The 13,219-nt window shown below is 47.8% G+C and overlaps 1 protein-coding gene across 1 annotated transcript in view; it reads right to left on the reverse strand.

Annotated features, from left to right (window-relative positions):
• The window catches only part of Ndufa10 (NADH:ubiquinone oxidoreductase subunit A10), a 39,453-nt gene that overhangs the window by 24,614 nt on the left and 1,620 nt on the right, over nucleotides 1-13,219 (reverse strand). Inside the window, 8 exon segments of the mRNA XM_028880345.2 lie at nucleotides 1,176-1,261; nucleotides 2,984-3,038; nucleotides 3,779-3,858; nucleotides 5,260-5,381; nucleotides 7,589-7,675; nucleotides 11,291-11,422; nucleotides 11,425-11,505; nucleotides 12,219-12,387. Of these exon segments, the coding sequence (XP_028736178.1) occupies nucleotides 1,176-1,261; nucleotides 2,984-3,038; nucleotides 3,779-3,858; nucleotides 5,260-5,381; nucleotides 7,589-7,675; nucleotides 11,291-11,422; nucleotides 11,425-11,505; nucleotides 12,219-12,387 (812 nt within the window).

Consider the following 13,219-nt stretch of genomic DNA (forward strand, 5'->3'; position numbering starts at 1 on the left):
TGGTGTAGACCGGTCTTCCCAACCCCTGGAGAGGCATCATGAGATGATCACTTGGACCTAGGAGTGTGAGACCAAGCTAAGAAACACAGACAACCCCTTTAAAAAGGGGGGCCCTAAATACTGAAATATTCTGACATGTAAACCAAATTAACAATGCCTTCTTTACAAAGTCATTCCTGAATTTGTAGGAATAGCTACAAAACAATAAAAAGCACCTCCTCCAAGAATCTCTCCTGTATGCGCATCTGCATGAAGTCTATGTAGGATCTGGGGTGGCAGGTAAGCTTCCTGTGCACTGGAGTCCAGCTGGGGGCCAGCAGCACAGGCTTGGCAGTAATTAGGACTGGCTGGAAATCTACAAGGTCAGTGGACATGCTGAGCACAGGGATCACCCCTGAAATGTCCATGGGAACAAATTCCAAGAAGTCAGGGCACTGTGGCTCAAAAGAGGATGGAATGGGAGGCTTAGTGTATACAGGGCACCTATGAGAGCCTGATACTGACATGCCACAGAAGGCTAACAGGGCAAAGGGGTGTGGGCTGTGGTAGGAGGAATGTACATGGGCAGATGGCCTCCCTTCCCACACCTGTGGTCTGCTTCTGCCATGGCTCCTCTGCCTGCCCACACAGGTTTAACTGTGGGACTACACCCCCACCCAGCATGCCCCTGCCTCAGCTTCTCCATCTGTTGCCCCTCTGACACCTGGTAAGCTTTGGATGCATAAGGCTGAGTCCTACTTCCTTCGGGTCTCTTCATGCAAAGGTCTACATGCCCTGCTCACTCACACTCCAGGACTTAGTAGTGGCCTTATGATTCGATAGTTCCGCGACCTGGTTTGCTCTGCTTCTCCCACTAAAATGTGTCTCTGCTGAGAGCAGAAATATTATTTGATCCCTATAGTCTTTCAAACTAGAACCATGCCTGGCACAGGGTAGAAGCAAAATAATGCTGGAATCAATAACAACAAACAACTACACACTGAGCCCACTAGAGAATTCAAGAGTTGTTTGGAAGGGAAAGGGGTAAAGACCTCAGTACTTGCTGGTGCAGTTGACAACTGAGTTGAAGCATGTATTATTTAAAATCTGTCTACTTCTACAGCATGCAGCAGACCCCTGCAGCGTACTCCAAGGAGTAGTTTGTTCCTGCCCCAACAGCTTCCCCAGTGACTCACCGCAAGCGCAGGTAGTGAAAGGAAATGTCAGTCTGTTCAAGCCAAGGTCCCTTGTTGTACTTGAGGTATTCAATGTCCTCTACCACCTAAAACAAGAGGAAGAGAACCCATTTAGAATTGGGAATGAGGCAACACTGTAAGTTACAAACTCTTGGCATAAAAGTCAAGAACAAAATGGTAGGACTTGAATGCTGCTTAGCATGATGCTGCCTCACCAACACCCCAAAATACCAAGAGGACAGAGCTGCTCTGAAGACTGTAAGAAAAGTAAGACTAGACGGAATAGCCAATGTTAAGGATGGACCACCCTTGTCTTCCCAAATAAGTTCCTTCTAGAAGGAACGAGCCACATAGAAAAGCAGAGGAACCTGAACACCAAGACATTCCTGGAGAGCCCAAGCCTCAGTCCTGCCCTTTCAGAGAGGCAATATTTTCATGTTCAAAGCTCTTCTAGAACACACCCAGCTCGGACCTCACTTGAAGGCTCATTACTCTAAGATACATACCATCTAAATAGATATCAAAACACCAATCAAAAGGTATAAAAATAAATTGAATACAAACAAGGACCAGGAAGGTAATGAAACTAGCCTCTCAGACCAAGTAGGACAAGCCAGGAAGAAGAACACTTACAGCAGGAAGCAGCAGAGCCACGCTAAAACACAGGCTCCTTCTGAAAGCGGAATGCTGTTCCCTAGTGGGAGAGCTCACCAGGTCCCTTCCTCCTGCCCTTTGTACAGACGAACTGAGCATGCAGGGTGCTCAGAGCCATCAGCTCTGCAAGACCCTTCTGCAGGACAGAGGGGCCTGAGCTGGCACTTAGTCTTGAATCCCTAGGCTCCTTATTGTTTACTAACTCCTGACCTTCATTTCTTTCTGAGACAGGGTCTTGTTATTGAGCCCTAGCTAGCCTGGAACTCATGATGTAGACCAGGCTGCCTCAAACTTGCAGTAATCGTCCTGCCTCTGCTTCCCAGGTGCTGGTAGCTGAAGCCTTCGATGCAATGAATACATTGAGAGCAGAACTCCTACGGGAGGTTTGCTGTTAGTTTTTGTCATTGTCAACAGGGTCTCATGCAGCCAGGCTGGGCTAGAATTCACTATGTAGCTCAGGCTGGCCTTGAACTTCTGTTTCTTTACTTTAGTCTTATGTTTTTTTCACCGAATGGATATTTACTTACTTTAATATCATGTAAGAATGACCTTTTCCCTCCTATTTCACCTTTTATTATTATACTGAAGGAACTGGCTTTGCCAAGCTAAGACGGTCTCTGTGTTGAGGCCGGTGCACCAGACAGAACTCACACTAACTGGGTGACGTGCTACTTCTTGGATTAACGACACAGAGGTTTTGTTACTGTACGTATGCTTTTGTACTTGGGAGAGCAGATGGCCTGAATTACTCCTTTCAGAATTTTCTTGGCTGATACTCATTAAGTTCCCTGAAAACTCTGTTAAGATTAACTGGAATTTCACAAAATGTAGATGTAAGGAAAACAGTTCTCTTTAAATGACTAACTTTTCCTCTGAACTAATGCAAGGTGCAGCTGTCATGTTCTGGGATACATACATGCCTTGAGGCATTTTGCATCTTTTCCATCTATGATTTTAAGATCATATGAACAAAGCTATGTTTTTAAAAGAATCAACAACTTGATGGCTCAGGGAGGGTGATGAGCAGGGCAGATACTGCTGTTTGATTAGGAAGCACCAATGCTCCTAAAACTAGTAGCAATCAAACTCAACATGTGGTCTGCGGAATCCTGTGCATCAAGTTGAAGAAGATCTCACTGGCTAGCATCGCCCACCTTGATTGAGTTTTCAGATTCCCAGGTACTGTACACCAAAACTTCACACTGCTCACTGTAAGACAGAAGGAGAAGCACATGGTCAGCATTCCCAGGTAGGTCTGTACAAATGCCCAGCAGCCACTAGAAGCCCTGCTTTGTCTCACACAGCACCCCCAGATCCTGTCACCTGGGTTTTCTGGTGTTCATGCCACTGCGGTATGACTGTGTAGAAGGCAACAATCACTTACTTCATTTTTTTTATTCACAATTTTAATTTCTTTGATAATTTAAACAATGCCCTGAAACTTTCCAGCATCAAACAATCTAACTGTAACACCTTCCTTTACATACAAATACACCTATGACTTGAGAACCCTGTAGAGTGAGGAAAGCATGCTTCTCTCATGCTTCAACACAGGGACAGGAATGGAAAGACACCAATACTGCAGAAGGATGTCAACTAAAAGGATCTATGGACTGTCTTTATGAATTTCCACCACAGCATGCTGAGTGTTTCCAGCAATTTTTCTAGATATCTGCCTGCTACTTGAATAAGAATGCACCTCTTGTGCTAAACTTCAATATGGACTTGAACAGAGACTTATTTTTAGCATCAAGAATTTTAAGGATACAACAGTAGGGGAAAGCATTTAAAAACCACCCAAACAAATTCACAGAACCTGAACTAAAAAGTCTCTTGTTGGCTCTGCAGCCCGAGGCAGTGATTGGGAGAGAAAGCACTCTGGGCTATGGGGCTCCTGCAGTCTCTGCAAGGCAGCTTGAGCCTTGCAGTCAGCACCGAGCTGGGCTCACCTCATCTCTGGGAGGAAGATGTTCTTGTAGGCGTTCTCGATGTCCTGGAGATAGGCAGAGGTGACCTTCATTTCATGTGGCTAAACGAAAGCAGAGAAAGCGGAGCAGGAGGCATTCAGACTTGGCTTCTCACAACTGGAGGCAGTGCTTTTCCTAAGGACCCACAAGCCGCAAGGGCTTCAGGGACAGGTGTGTGTGTGGGGAGCGGGGGTACAGCCAGCGAGAACTATTCCTGACTACAGAGGAACCCATGTCATGACCTCCTCTACACAGAGCAGGGTCAGGACAAAGGTCCCCCCGGAAACCCGCCTGCCTTTCTACTGCGCCTCACAGCACGTGAAGGCACCAAGGGACAAAGACTAGGAGGCCAACTCTCTCCCACCTGCCTCAGCTCTCTGCTACTGCAGAGCCCTCTCTGCCTCTGCTCTTCCCACCTCCACGCACTCTTTCACTTCCCCTGCATCTGAAGATCATTTGAAAACATTTTAAAATTCAATTAAGAGTGGACAATTTAGCTAAGATTCATTCTTTCACCCTGGTTCATCCTGTGGCTTTTTGTATATTTCCTTGCTCACTACAGGGCTCCTCTACTAGAGCGTGAGCTGCTGGGGTGGGGAACTCACTATTCAGTTAACACACAGCCCCAGCACCCTGTAGTCTAGTACATAGGTACTCAAGAAACACTTGTGGGAGGGAAGAGGAGAGGGAGAAAAAAATGACTAGCCTACTGTTTTGACTTAAAGAAATAAAGAAAATATTCTAAAACTGGATTGTGATGGAAGTTGCTGTAATTTGCTAAGTTTGCTGAAAATCAGTTGTAAATTTCAACTGGTGCATGTAATCAAGTATAAATTCCATTTCACTAAAGCTGTTTGGAAAAAGAAAAGAGCCACTCATTTCCTGAGTGTGCCTGCCGCCCTGGCAGCTGGACCAGGCACAGGTAAATGTGACAGTCAGCTGCACTCTGTCTACAAAGGTGAAGGGGACTGACTTTGCACCCAGGAACTCGACTCCAGCAGTGGGTACCATGCAGGAACTGCAGGCACTTCTGTCTGACAGACGCAGGCACTTAGGATGGACAGGTGAGGGAGGGGCCACAAAGGCACTCTAGGGGTGACAGGGAATCACTAGCCATGGCCAAAGTGAAACAAGATCACATGCAGACGGATCAGAAAAGATACACAATGTAACATAAACACTCAACACAAAACACCCATCGAGTTTACATGACAACCGAAAGGCCATCCAGATCACTTTCATCTCTAGACAACAGGACATGAGACCTCTTAGAGAAGAGGAAAATCCAAGCAGGGTAGAGGAGATGCTCACTCTGCCTCCCCACAAGAATGGCTCAGTGGAGAGATGTGCGCTTTTGGTTGGGACTTCCCGCACGTGTCTCCTGCCCTGTGAAGGCCACTGGGAACTGGCACACGCTGATCCCAAAAACATGTAGGCGCCTGACTCTCACGGTGCTGACTTACATCTCCTCTCTTCTGGATCCGGCTCTGTATCTCCGGCACAGGCACGTCGACATAGATGACGACGTGGGGTGGCAGGTACTGGGGGAGCGTGAGCCGCTTCACTTCCTTATAGTGGTCCACACCTGCGCGGGAGAACCCATCGTCATCCGACTCCAGACAGATCTAAACCATCACCCCAACCTTAGCTGCACACAGGACAGACTCAGTATGTCTCCCTCACTTCCTAGGCAAGTTGGAGGCACCCCAGTGTTCTCCTTGTATGTTCTGAGCTGGGATGCATGATACATGGCCTGCTGTGTATCTACTTCTTTATGGTGCCCTGACCGCATCCACGTAAGTCTAAGGAGAAAGCCAGGCCTTGCTCTGCCTGCAATGTACCAGCCTTGCCCTCTGCTAAGGTCACAGACCCCCTTGCTTCCTCTCCATCTGCCTGCTGATTTGTGCCAATATCCCATCCCTCAGGCCTCTTTTCCCTCACTGGATGCCCCTGACTTTAGCCAACGCTCTTTCCCTGTCCTGGCACTAATATGACTGGTCTCAGTCGCCACGCTTACACATGTAAAATCCAATGGTCACCTGTTACAGCCCATGTGGCATGGCCAACCCTCTCCTACCCTTCGGCTATTTCTGTGCACACGTAGCCACGGAGCTTCATCCTCTGGGGTCTCTGCCTCCTCCTCAGTAATTGTACCTGGGCCCTGGTCACCACTCTGTGGTCACTCACGAGCATTACCAAGTCCAAACAGGCCCGCCCACTGTTAGTGCTGACACCAAACTACACCTGTTGGCATCTATTCCAGGCCTTAGCAGCCTGAGTCTGCCTTTGGGGATATCCTGAGCTCACTTCAGAGAATTCCACACCCACGACACCCACACAGAAACCCACTTTGCAGCCTACCGACTCCTTCAGTCTACAAACTGGTCTTCCTCACTCTCCCGCTGCGCTTCCCTCCTTGTCACTTAGATCTCCTTGGCAGGTAACTCTTGTGGCCAGTGCGTCCGCTAACCTAGACACCCTGTTCCCTTCCCACTTCCTCCCAACTGGCTCCTCCCCTTGGACTTTTCCTCACCACGTACGTTCTCTCCAGACATTTCTGTGACCACCTACCTACCAAATCTTCCTTCTCACACTTAAACGCTCAGTGGTGCCTCAGGACTTCCAGAAGCTATCCAAGCCTCCTGCCCCCAAAGGCCAGTCCTTACTCGTGCATCCCCAGCCCTTCCCCTGCCTGCCGCTGACAATGCACCTGTCCTCACGCTCTCCTGCACTTGGTAGATGATCCCTGAAGGCCCTTCACCACAGGAGCTGTCCCTGGCAATGACCCCCCACCCCCATCACATGTCAGCCAGGTCCCCGGCATGCTCTTTCCATAGCACTCTAGAGCAAAGCTGAGGGGTGCTCAGGGATGCTGTGCAGCCACCCATTACTTCTGCTGGCTTAATGTCCTCATCTCTAGGATAGCAAAAGCCTTCCTTGCCTGGTATCCCTCAGCATCCAGGCAGAGCTGTGCTCACAGTAGCCCCCAGAAATACCTGTTGACCAATCTCAACTGCTGCTCGGCATGTACAGGGCAGGCTCCCCTTGCCGACCCTTTCTGCTCCATACACACAGATGGATGACTCTAGCCACCAGAATACAGCAGAGCCAGAGTCAGAGTCTCAGATTATAGCATCACTTTGCTTTCCTCAGTTTCCCTGACCAACACTGACCGTCCGTCACACTTCAGTACTCACTGGTGCAGCCATCAAGCACACAGGCAAGAGCCCGACCCTGAAGGTGACTCAAGCCAAGCACAGCACACCTGAACTCCTTACAGACACACCAACCTCCCCAGGGCTCCCAGGCCACCTCCTTTAACCAACAGCCTTTCAGTCTTTCTCCTTTGTCATCCGCCAATGGCCCAACCTATGCCAGTGTTCCTACAATAGGCTCACCAATTTGTTGGAGGGGCAACCATGCAGGAACAGACAGAGGGAAACAACATGGCCCAATTTCATAAAACTACACCCCAGAACTGGAGAGTTTAGCACAGTTAGCTATACAGGCCAAGGAACGCTGGTGAAGCTGTAGGGCTGAGCTGAGGACCAAGGGTCTCTTGGGGCATGGCTAAGGAAGCTGTGGAGGGCACCAAGGGTGCCACTCTGCTTCAGGGTAAGTGATGGGACAAAAGACACCTATTTAGGATGACCGGGACAATGGAGCTTGCTGAGCTCCCTTTCCCCGGGAATATGGTACGCAATAGAACACAACACCCTCCCCTCAGCCTCTGTGGAGGTTTCCCCATCAGCAGAGGCACAAGCACACCGGAGGGCACATTATGCAACTCACACTCCTTTCGGATGTAGCCCTGGTTGTACATTGCCTCTAGGAAAACAAAGTCACTGAAGATGGAGCGCTCCAAGACCACACCTTGTCCTGTTGAAACAAGTAAACAAAAGATTTAAACCAAATGGATTAAAAAGTACTGCTAACTAGAAATTTCATTTTGGAAATGGAAAACAAAAAGCCCAGTCACTTCCAGTTCCAGTTCTTACCAAATACATTCAAAAACTACACTAGTGCAAGTGGGAAACACCTTTAAAACCACAGCACTTTTGTTTGGGGTGACTCTGTCTCCTCTATCACCTGTGGCAGGAGAGGAATGTGGGTTCTAAACCAGCTGCTTCTCTCAGATCCCAGGTCAGCTCCTCTTATACTTCATGTCCTATTCATCACAACCATCCTCAAATTCTCTCAAACATATATTTTTTTGTTGTTTTTCTAAATATAAATAATTACGTATAAAGAAGTTCCAAGTTCAGGATAATTTAAGAACTCTTTATTACCTCATGTATCTGGAAAATGGGACAAATTCATGTCCTGATACTGTAACAAGAGGTAGAATTCCAGCATTTAGTATAATGCTGTACTATAGGGCCAAAGTAACATTCCTGTTTCTCCTGAGGCCATCTCCACCATTAAAGAAAGCTATTTCTCTTTCAGCAGCAGCTTTAGATTATTGCCTCAAAGCAATCATGTCCAAAGAACAGCCTCGATCAGAGCATTATTTTTTGTTGACAGAGACCTGCTTAATATTCTAATCAAATATCCTTTCTAGGTCAGATATGTAATGATGTCAGATCACTTCTTCTCTGGTCCAGTGTCTTCTACATCTTTTGGCATGGTCTGAGAGATGGGCAGCCACACGGGGACAGCCCTGTCTTTGAGGTGGCGGTGCTGAGGCAGCCAAAGGCAACCGCTCCTGTCACACTCGATGAGAAGGAGAAAGGAAGTGCACAGAAGACAGCCTCTCCAATGATATCTTTCATTCTCCATTCTCAGCAGCAGAATTGGGCTCAATAAAGCTGTACTCAAATCCCCTAATGATCTTGCTGTGGGATGTCTTTCTGTATGCTGTGAATATATGTTGCTCTCATTGGTGATGATAAAGCTGTTTGACCAATGGCGAGGCAGAATAAGGTTAGGCGGTACATTCAAACTGAAGATGGAGATGAAGAAGGGTGGAGTCAGGCAGATGATGTGAGCTACCGCCAGAAGCAAAATGTGAGAGAATAAGTAATGCTACAAAGCCATGTGGCAAAAACATAGATTAATAGAAATGTGTTGAGTTAAGATGGAAGAGCTAGCTAGTAAGTAAGAAGCCTGAGCATAGGCATACAGTTTGTAATTAATATAAGCCTCTGTGTGTTTACTTGGGACTTAGCAGCTACAGGACTGGGCAGGAGACAGGAAAACTTCCAACTGCATGGTCTCCTCCCTCCTTCAGAGTAAAGACCTCCAGGTCAAATACTCTAAGTTGGCCACTTCTCACCTTACGGACATCACTGCCAGCTTCACTCACTGCAATATAATCACTCAGAATACTCAAGACCAAAGTCCCTGCAACCCATCCTGCTGGCCTAGCAGAACCTTCCCTCTGGAAGAACAAATACCACAGGAAGAAAGCTCGCTGTTCAGGGTGCTATGTAACTTCACCTAGGACCCACTCCCCAGAGCACTTGCCACCAGCCCACTACTGTCATATGTATTTCCAGTCAGTCTTATCCTCCTGTTAAAATAGAAGCCTCCTTCCTGCAGTATTTCTGGCTTTTGGAATAAGCCTAGCACACAGCAGTACTTACAAAATATTTAGAAACTGAACACAGCATAAAAGGAAACAAATCATTGTTCACTTAACATGTAAAATGTAAAGTTTTTTTTGTTTGTTTGTTTGTTTTTGGTTTTGAGACAGGGTTTCTCTGTGTAGCCCTGGCTGTCCTGGGACTTGATTTGTAGACCAGGCTGGCTTTGAACTCACAAAAGATCTGCCTGCCTGAGTGCTAGGATTAAAGGCCTGTGCCACCACCACCAGTTGTAAAGTGTTTCTTTTTAATTTAAGAAACAAGTAGTTAGAAAATAGAGTAGAATATGATTCTAAAAGAAAATGGATTGCCCTGAAAGCCAATAGCATTTCCAAGCTACTGTTTGGATTTCTCTGAGTACAGAACCCAAGAAGAATACTCCAGACCACATAAGTTCCTAGGAATAATACTAATTAAGACCTGAGCTTCCATCCATGGAAGAAAATAATCATTAATAAAACTGGGAAATAAAAACCAGATATTTCTGTAATAACTTCAGCATGACCCAGGGTTTGTGGACACACGCTATGTGCTCAGGAACCCAAGAGTTCAAGACATAGTACAACCCAAGTGCAAATTTGTGAAGTAGCTTTATCAGCTATCTTGAGGTCTTACTGAAAACACATCCTTGTTCTCATAGCTCAGAATCAGAATCACTGATCCTACTTCCCAGGTACAGCTGAACTCGCTTCTAAACCCACCATCAACCACAGAAAGTAGACAGCAGCCTTAAACACAAACCACCCAGTCTTTCCCACATAATCTGTCTATCAATCACGGGGCAGCCACCACCAGTCACCCCTTCTCCCACACGGTGGTCCACTCATCAACCACAGGGAGCCACTGCTGTAAGGAGCAGACCCAGCTTTAAATACTGGCCACCCCACTCCACCCCACCCCCGCCCACACACAATGCGCCAGTGGCACAGTATGTCTGCTGCTAGTTTTCTGGTTCAGGTCCAAGTCAACACCCTTGCTGTTTCCCAGGGAAGGGGGCTGCATCCTGACCTCATCTACACACATCGGTGTTCTGTCGTCTGCTCTCCCCCATGTCCTTGCTGCAGTCTCCCACTCTAAACTCTGCTTGCCCAAACGTACTTGGCTTGGATAGCATCTAAGGACATACTCTCCCAAACTGCAGGGCCCTGGGACCCTGCATGTTTTGCCTTCCCCAACCTCTTCTGTCTTTTCAAGGTTTAAATTTTATTCTGTGGCAACTTCCAGCCTGGCCACTGTCCCTCCAAAAAACCCACTGGCAGTCATTCAAGTCTCTACAGGACACAGAGTCCATCCCGATGGGTCTGACTTCACATCCTCACAGTCACCCGTGTGCTCTGCCCTCTATCACGGACATCCCGATGGGTCTGACTTCACATCCTCGCAGTCCCCCGTGTGCTCTGTCCTCTATCAGGACATCCTGATGGGTCTGACTTCACATCCTCGCAGTCACCATACGCTCTGTCCTCTATCACGGACATCCCGATGGTCTGACTTCACATCCTCGAAGTCCCCCGTGTGCTCTGCCCTCTATCACGGACATCCCGATGGGGCTGATCACATCCTCGCAGTCACCCGTACGCTCTGTCCTCTATGACATGTCTGACTTCACATCTCGCAGTCCCCCGTGTGCTCCTCTATCACGGATCCCGATGGGTCTGACTTCACATCCTCGAAGTCACCCGTGTGCTCTGCCCTCTATCACGTTATGTTTGCAGCAATGACATGACTTCTACAGCTGTACCTCTCCCTGCTGTGGACAGCAGGGATAAGGCTGTGCTGCTGGGAGCCTAGATCACAAGGACTTCAAGGATTTATGATCTTACTGGAAACACAGAACGTGCCTAGAATACTTTTTCAGAAAACCTCTACTCAGAACAGGCCACCAGCCTGACCCAGGACCCAGCCTGACCTGTGCTCAAGAGGTGCTCCAGGGCGTCTGCGTACTGCAGGAGGCGGCTGGCGTACAGCCAGGACTGCAGGCGGTAGCTGTTGCCGTCGTTGCTTTTCGGGTCATCATAAAACTTCTCTAAGCTACAGCTGCGCTGAACTCAATGTCCAGGGGCCTTCCATCTCCTGTGGTGCTGCTTGAGTACTGTATCCCTGCTTCCGGAAAGTGCTTCATGCCTAAGGAGAGGACACTCAGATGAAGCATGGGTTGATCACTGGGACTGTAAGTATGTGGCTGGACAAAAACACAAAGACAATGTGAATGCTATTGCCAGGGCTGGGCATCAGAACCCAAGGGAAGACACCTTTTGTGCACACTTCTTTACATGCTCAAGAAGCACGTGAGGTGCCGTGGACAACAGCTAAAGAGCACACTTCACCGTTTCCCGTAACCAAGCAGCACATCACAGCCCCTTCCAACCCTCCCCCCACTGCGGCTGTCCGCCACCAGCAAGAGGCAAGTGAGCAGAGGGCTGCACCCAGATATCTCCCCATCATCCCATGTGCAAACAAATGCAGCGACAGCTCCTCTGGCAAAGCAGCTCAGGCAGGCACTCTGTTGCACTCCAGGTGAAATTCAATTCCAGTTGGTAATTGCCATGGCTTTTTAAATTCACAATTCAGTCTTTTTGAGATGGGGGTCTTCCTATGAAGCTCTGGTGGCCTAGTACTCACTGTATAGCCCAAGCTTGCCTCGATTGCATGCCAGTCTTCCTGCCTCAGCCTCTCAAGCATGAGACAGATTACAGGCATATATTCAACGAGCAACTGACAAATGTAAAAGATCTACCTTAGGCCTAAATTTACTCAGTCAACAGTCAACCCAATTCTAGGTAGGATAAGCAGTCACATGCCTGATAAGCCAGGGCCATTCTGTATGCTGTCCATACCTAGGCTCTCTGCGATCTCCTTTGCGAGCTTGCTTTTCCCAGAGCATAGGTTCCCATCTACCGTTATCACTCGGCTGTAGTCATTCAATTTTTTGGATACCTTATCACCAAGAACGTAGGCCAAATGCCCATACTTCAGCTGGCACTGCACACTGGTGTGAATCTGTTCCTGAAAAACACATCACATCACCACCGTGGTTACTGCAAGCATTAGCAACTATTAGGTAAAATATGAGGAGGTCCCTCTTGTTTGATGAGCTGACTCCCCTTTTCCTCAATGTAAGCTCTCTGAGAGTTGACTGTTTACCTCCCTAGGTCATAGAACAGGGCCTGAAGCAAGGATGCTTGCTGTGTTAATAAAAACTGGGTGGGTGGATTAGATGGACAGATGGCAGAGGGGAGGAAGACCTGACAGAATAAAAGCACCTCTCTGATCTAAGCTTCGGTTTTCAGTTACCTAGTTACCCACCACTGAGTGCACACTAAGCATGAGAAAGCTAGAAGACTTAAACCAAAGTAGAGTTTCCATACTCTAACCCCCAAGTATGATGCCCTTTACAGTGGGAACTGTCCAGGATCCAACAAACAAGACAGCAAATACAAGCATTATCTTTGCCTTCCTTCTACTCCATAATCACCCACAGAAAGCCAAACTCCCAGGCTCTGCAGAAGAAGCATCATCTCCCTCTACGGCTGCACCAATGCTAAGGTCATTCTTACATCCATAAGGCAAGAGACATCCTCATCAGCAGTCTCCCAGTCTATGCACCAAACTGAAGGAACCCACTCTCCCCCACCCCCCAAAAAAAGATCACCAAGCAGGGAAGAGTGGGGATACACAGTTAAAAAGGTGAACAACTCAAAGGGCAGAAAAATTTTTAAAATGAGAAGTAAACTGATCCCACAAAAGATAATGTGGGTGGCAAGTAAGCACCCAAGATGCTCCCATGAGAACCAGGAGATGCACTGTGTGTGCTCACAGGATGCCCACAAATTCAAAA

This window comes from Peromyscus leucopus, chromosome 13 (assembly GCF_004664715.2).
Source record: "Peromyscus leucopus breed LL Stock chromosome 13, UCI_PerLeu_2.1, whole genome shotgun sequence".
Classification (NCBI taxonomy): domain Eukaryota; kingdom Metazoa; phylum Chordata; class Mammalia; order Rodentia; family Cricetidae; genus Peromyscus; species Peromyscus leucopus.